Source organism: Mastomys coucha, unplaced genomic scaffold (genome assembly GCF_008632895.1).
Source record: "Mastomys coucha isolate ucsf_1 unplaced genomic scaffold, UCSF_Mcou_1 pScaffold5, whole genome shotgun sequence".
Classification (NCBI taxonomy): domain Eukaryota; kingdom Metazoa; phylum Chordata; class Mammalia; order Rodentia; family Muridae; genus Mastomys; species Mastomys coucha.
Genome location: NW_022196911.1, coordinates 64,418,717 through 64,425,318, shown reverse-complemented (window position 1 = coordinate 64,425,318; position 6,602 = coordinate 64,418,717). Strand labels below are relative to the sequence as shown.

Genomic DNA, 6,602 nt, shown 5'->3' with positions numbered 1-6,602 from the left:
ATGCTGGTCTCTTCTTAATCACCGATAATTTCTTAGCTCCAGCTAACCAGCATCAATAGTCCCAGTAAATGCGAAGGTTTCGCTTTAGTAGTTCTGGTATCTTGTTAATCACAGCTGATTCTTCAGCGCCAGCTAACCAAAACCACAGAATCTTCACAATCAAAATAGCAACAGCTCTGATAAGAGTCTTTAATCTTTCCTCTGAAATCTCTTCAAGGAGGCCTCCACCTTCTGCACTGTTCTTTTTTTTTTTTTTTTTAAGATTTATTTATTATATCTGAGTACACTGTAGCTGTCTTCAGACACTCCAGAAGAGGGAGTCAGATCTCATTTTGGATAGTTATGAGCCACCATGTGGTTGCTGGGATTTGAACTCAGGACCTTTGGAAGAGCAGTCAGTGCTCTTACCTGCTGAGCCATCTCATCAGCCCTGCACTGTTCTTAATGTTATCTTCCAGTTTCCCACAGAACATCCCACAAAGCTATTAACATCTCAATGGCTCTTCTAGCTCAAAGTTCCAAAGTCCTTCCATAGTCCTCCCCAAAACACAGTTAGGTTGTCACAGGAATACCCCACTACCGGTACCAATTTGTCTTAGTCGGGGTTTCTATTCCTGCATGAACATCATGACCAAGAAGCAAGTTGGGAAGCAAAGGGTTTATTCAGCTTACATGCTGAGGAAGCCTCCCTGTCTGGTGCCCACAGTCGTACATTCTCTCTTCTCCTCAGTTCCTTACCTCACTCACATGGTTCACTCAGCCCTGCCCAAGGCATAGGGTCCTATCCTGCAGGACAGTGGCTACCTTAGGGCACTGACTAGCTCAGGCAGACAGAGGAGGGTCTCCTGGGGCCTAGCGCCTTATCTCACACCTCCCATCTTCCATCAGGTTTACAGAGCTGAAAATCAAAGGGTTCCTGGACCGAACAGGACTCTGGAGGAGTCTGAGGGAAATGAAAAGGATGTTTAACTTCCGAAAGACCCCAGCAGCAGGTAAGCCACTGGGGCCAGGATCCTAACCTCTCTGAGATATCAGTTCCCATCACTGCTGGAAGGCTTAAACAAAATTAATTAACTATGAGCAACAATTCACCTTGTGACTTTGGCCGGACTCCTTGACCTTCTTCCTAGACATTAAAGTTCCCATAGACACAAAAGAGGTGGTGGGCTGAGGGGGACCCTGGATCTAATCCAGCAGTTAAACTATGGTTGGGGGCTGTGGACACAGGCCTCACAGCAAAGTCAGGCTGTGGTTCTTCATAAGACTCAAAGTCACATCATTACTGTTCTTTGGCTCGTTGGCTTCAGAATTAGGTGACAGGGGGACTCATTTTAGTTTTCAGGGTGTCTCAGGAAGCTCTAACAGGGGAGCAGGGGGTGTTAACACTGAGAATGAGGTATAGGGCAGAAAGTCCCTTAGGACTGACTGAGAACAGGAAAGACGAAGGTCATGAAGACAGAAGAATGGGGCTTTCCTAGGCATAATGCTAGGGACGAGCAACCAGTTGGGAATGATTCAACTAAATGTGCTCCAGGGAATGGGGTGGAGGCAGAGCGCCAGCAGGATAAGCAGCCATGGGGTTCTAGCTGAGGACAGAGGTTGGTGGCCTCCTCAAGGCTATGGCTGTGTAGGGATGAAGTGGACAGATGGGCAGAGACACCAAGGATGGAGAGTGCATGACTTAGTGGGAGGAGAAGGAGGTTGCTACCTAGGGAGTATTTAGGCTCTACCATGCACAGTCAAGGGGACAACTTGCCATTCCCTGGCATTCCAGGAGGGCAGTAGAGGCTGAGCTGGAGAAAAGCCCACAGCTACCTTGCATTAGAGGGTAGTGAGCGACCCAGGCTGGTTTCAGTAGAAGGTGTGTATGATGATGGGCTGAGATTAAGAAATAGGCAGCAACCAAATCCAAGGGGTCAGGGGAGGTCACTCTCAGAAATGAATAGGCACCCCGGAGTGACAAAAGAGAACTCCACCATGCAAGCCATGGTGACTGGTCCCCCTCCCCTAACCCTGTCCCCCCTCCTGCAGAGTATGTGTTTGCACACTGGCAGGAAGATGCCTTCTTCGCCTCCCAGTTCCTGAATGGTGTCAACCCAGTCCTGATTCGCCGCTGTCGCAGCCTCCCAAAGAACTTTCCGGTCACTGATGAAATGGTGGCCCCAGTGCTGGGCCCTGGGACCAGTCTGCAGGCTGAGTTGGAGGTTGGTGGGGCTCAGTCCACAAGCTCTACAAACCCTATTAGTTTCTTCAGGCTCGTCCCTCTACTGGAGACAGAGGCACCAGCTATGCCTTTGCATGCCAGGAACCAACCCTCAAAGTGCACTCTCTGGGTAACCCTGGGTCTTCTTCCTGCTACGTGCCCCTGCTTGAGGGAGCCAGGTGCAGTCAGGACTCCCTTTTCTCCTGCAGAAGGGCTCCCTGTTCTTGGTGGATCATGGCATTCTTTCTGGAGTCCAAACCAATGTCATCAATGGAAAGCCTCAGTTCTCTGCAGCCCCGATGACCCTGTTATACCAGAGTTCAGGGTCCGGACCCCTGCTCCCCATTGCCATCCAGGTCTGTAAGAAGGCAGGGGACAGGAGGGTCCCACTGAGTGGGTGACAGATGCTGACACTGCCTGTATCCCTGCTGCTCTTGCCCCCCAGCTCACACAGACTCCAGGGCCAGACAACCCCATCTTCCTGCCCAGTGATGACAAATGGGACTGGCTGCTGGCCAAGACCTGGGTGCGCAACGCTGAGTTTTCTGTCCATGAGGCTGTCACACATCTTCTGCATGCCCACCTGATCCCAGAAGTCTTTGCCTTGGCCACACTGCGTCAGCTGCCTCGTTGTCACCCTCTCTTTAAGGTCAGTGGCTCAACAAGTTGGCCGAAACCAAACGTGGTGGCACACATCTTTAACCCCAGCAGTTGGAGGGCTGAGGCAGGAGGATCACGATGACTTCCTACCTGGTCTACATAGCACAATTCCAGGAGAGCCAGGACAATTACACAGAGACCCTTTCTCTAAATACACAAGGTGGCATAGCCTGTAGCCTATCCCATAGACTCCTCGGATTATGAAGTGTCATGTAGTTCATCTTCCAAGTAACCTTTCCTCAGTTGGCCGTATCTTCCCGGTCTTGGATGCAGGGCTCCCATTCTGACTGAAGAACACGGGATAAGGTCATATCCAGGGCCTAAGAGAATGTTGGAAGCAATAATCACGAAGTGCAAGCCTCCCTGGGAGGGGAAGCCCTGCCTACTCAGAGAAATGTTAACTTGGGGAAGGAAACAAATGTGTCCTGTGAGGCCCTAGGGGCCTGTTGTAGGCTCTTCACTCTGAGTCTTCTGACTGTGACTTCCAGCATCTGGTTCTCTGAGGTCCGCTGTGAGGAACAGCTCCACGTGGCCAGGTCCCAGCCTTGCTTTTCGTGGCGCTCTGCTGGCCACAGGGATAGGAAGTCCCAGGAAGTTCCCATTTGACAACTTGATCTGGTGTCAGAGGGAAGAAAAAGTCAGCTGGAAAGCCTTAGGCAAGGTGCTCTGGGGCCTAGCCACGGGGCAGGGAGCACTGTTGCAAGCTGCACCCTCCTGTCTGTGTGACTCACAGGGTGGGTGGTTTGTCAGGACAGGTTTGAGCTCCCCCCTTTTTGCCATCTCCTTCCAGCTGTTGATTCCTCACATTCGGTTCACACTACACATCAACACGCTTGCCCGTGAGCTGCTCATTGCCCCTGGAAAGTTGGTAGATAAGGTAGGAGCTGCCTTTGGAAGGTTGGGCACTCTTCAGTTGGAAGGAGGTGGAGGTTTGGGATGGGCATGGCCCCTGTTACCCTAGTACCTCTGCCGTCCCTGCTTTTGAAGCCAGGAGTTCTCTCCCTCAGTCCACAGGCCTTGGCACTGGGGGATTCTCTGACCTGATAAAGAGAAACATGGAGCAGCTGAACTATTCTGTCCTGTGTCTCCCTGAGGATATCCGAGCCCGAGATGTGGAAGACATCCCAGGCTACTATTACCGAGATGATGGGATGCAGATCTGGGGGGCAATAAAAAGGTGAGGGAACCATCCCCAGGAAGCCACATGGGCAGAAAGACTGGACAGGAAATGGGGTACACTGGAAAGGTTCACAACAAGGGGGCCTTGTGCAGGTTACCCTGGGCAAGGGTGCTTCTCAGAGGGGAGCAGGTTGGGAGGGAGGGATTGAATCTAGGTATTCCTTGCAGCTTTGTCTCTGAGATAGTCGGCATCTACTACTCAAGTGACACATCTGTCCGAGATGACCAAGAGCTCCAGGCCTGGGTGAGGGAGATCTTCTCTGAGGGCTTCCTCAGCCGAGAAAGCTCAGGTACAGGCACCTTAGCCCTTGGGCACAGCATCACCCTGACCTCTCAGTGAGGTCCTCAGTTCCCCAAGATGCCTGGCCCCAGCCCAGTTCTTCCAACAGGTATGCCCTCCTTATTGGATACCCAGGAAGCCCTGGTCCAGTACATCACAATGGTGATATTCACCTGCTCAGCCAAGCATGCAGCTGTCAGTGCAGGCCAGGTGAGGAAAGGTCAGGCCTACAGCCATTGTCATGGAGGGCCAAAGTCTTGGTCTCATTTTATCTTCTCTGCCTTCAGTTTGATGCTTGTGTTTGGATGCCCAATCTGCCACCTACCATGCAGCTACCACCACCTACTTCCAAAGGCCAGGCTCGTCCTGAGAGTTTCATAGCCACGCTCCCAGCAGTCAATTCCTCGTGTTATCACATCATTGCCCTCTGGCTGCTAAGCACGGAGCCTGGGGACCAAGTAAGTAAGGAGCTGGGAGTCAGGCCAGGCTAGGCTCAATAGGGAGTTATATGTTGTTTATATTCCCTGGCCCAAAATTCCCTGAACCCCCTCCCCCCCACATACCTCAATTTCCCAATGACTTTAGCCCTTGACTATCTTACAGTGAGTTTCAAGTATCCAAAAAAGATAATGAAAACTCACTTTCATCAATGATGGTAACATGAAAATAAATGCTCCTTTAAATCCTCAAATTAGTCTAATTGCTTACAGATCACTGTCATTTAGGAAAAGGCTTAGGGTAGAGATGGGGTGAGGCTCAACCGAGGACTGAGGAAGGTGACTGGGCCCGGGGACAAACTGTGGGTATAGCCAGCCATGGTGGGTTGCAGCTACACAGAAGATGGAGACCTCAGCAGCTCAACCTTGTGATTGGTCCCCAGAGGCCCCTGGGCCACTATCCAGATGAACACTTCACAGAGGATGCCCCACGGCGAAGCGTGGCTGCCTTCCAGAGAAAGCTGTTCCAGATCTCCAAGGACATCCAGGAGAGGAACCGAAGCCTGGCTCTGCCCTACACCTACCTGGATCCTCCCCTCATCGAGAACAGCGTCTCCATCTAAAACCTTGGAGAACATAGACATGTGACATATAGAACTCTCGACCTTGCCTTTCCAAGCTAAGCATCACAGAGAGAAAGTAGTCTTTTAAAATAATACAGGTCCCCATGTGCTTCTCCTGAACAACCAAGCCCCATCTTACCCACTCCTGAAACACACACACACACACCCCTAAGTAAATCAAAACAGACAAACCTAAACTCCTACAGAATAGAGGGTCTCACAGCAGAAAACCATCAAAATGTTTGGAGACTCCGATCTTCAGCTCTGATTAAGGGCTTTGCTGGTTTCCTTTGTTTGTATCCCATTAACCATGGATGGTAACAGAAGCACAGAACACTGCACACAGCCACTGAGATCTCACAGCCAGCAACATAAAGGCATATAGGCATCTCAGCTACATAAGAAACCAGTCTACCCATGACCTACATGACCTACCATCATGACCTACGACCTCACACTGAAATGGTTTAGCACTGAGAAAGGATTACTGGAGTCAGGCAGAAGAGAAGAACAGGGTGAATGCATGGCTCCGTGTGGAAGAACACAGCTGCTCTTCTAGAAGACCAGGGTAGCTCACAGACATGTGTAGTTCTAATTCCCAGAGGTCCCTTGTGGCTCTGAGAACTCCAGGCATGCAGGGGAAATACCAGTATACATAGCAATTATGGTTTTTAAGAGAGGAACACGCCACCCTTTCTACTTCACCTCTTCTCAAAGCCACCCCTAAAGTGAATTGTGAACCAGGGCCCCTTTCCAGAGAATTAGAAAATATTCTCAAACCTCTAATACCTTGCCGTCTAAAGTCCATCTTCATTCTAGAATTCCAGTACTCTTTAGTTCGGTGGAGGAGGGGTTGTTTGGTTTTTGTTTGGTTTGGTTTTTGTTGGGTTTTGGTTTTTGTTTTCTGGTTCAGACTCTATGGACATTCATTAATGTAACAAATGAATCCATTCAAAGGTACCTAGTGATTTTCATATTACAGAAATCAAAGTTTCGGGTCTTCAATTCCATAAGATTTTTATGATACAATACTCCAATGTAACATATACACTTGGGCTGGATTGTCCAATGGTTAAGAGCACTCGCTGCTCTTCCTGAAGACCCAGGTTCTATTGGTTCCCAGACCCATGTCAGCGCGTAATGATCAGAGGCCTTGACAGGCAGAGGACTCCTGTAAACGCACACACACAAATGTACGTATGTTAATGACGGATGGATGG

The 6,602-nt window shown here is 50.1% G+C and overlaps 1 protein-coding gene across 2 annotated transcripts in view; it reads left to right on the top strand.

Moving 5' to 3' along the window:
* The window catches only part of Alox15b (arachidonate 15-lipoxygenase type B), a 17,628-nt gene extending 11,460 nt beyond the window's left edge, over positions 1-6,168 (top strand). For both annotated transcript variants that reach the window (XM_031351568.1, XM_031351569.1), the window contains 10 exons: positions 889-992; positions 2,032-2,204; positions 2,413-2,559; positions 2,649-2,852; positions 3,654-3,740; positions 3,871-4,040; positions 4,211-4,332; positions 4,432-4,532; positions 4,610-4,780; positions 5,203-6,168. In XM_031351568.1, the coding sequence (XP_031207428.1) occupies positions 889-992; positions 2,032-2,204; positions 2,413-2,559; positions 2,649-2,852; positions 3,654-3,740; positions 3,871-4,040; positions 4,211-4,332; positions 4,432-4,532; positions 4,610-4,780; positions 5,203-5,382 (1,459 nt within the window). In that variant the 3' untranslated portion in view covers positions 5,383-6,168. The remainder of the gene's footprint in view (positions 1-888; positions 993-2,031; positions 2,205-2,412; positions 2,560-2,648; positions 2,853-3,653; positions 3,741-3,870; positions 4,041-4,210; positions 4,333-4,431; positions 4,533-4,609; positions 4,781-5,202) is intronic.
* The last annotated feature ends 434 nt before the right edge of the window (positions 6,169-6,602 follow it).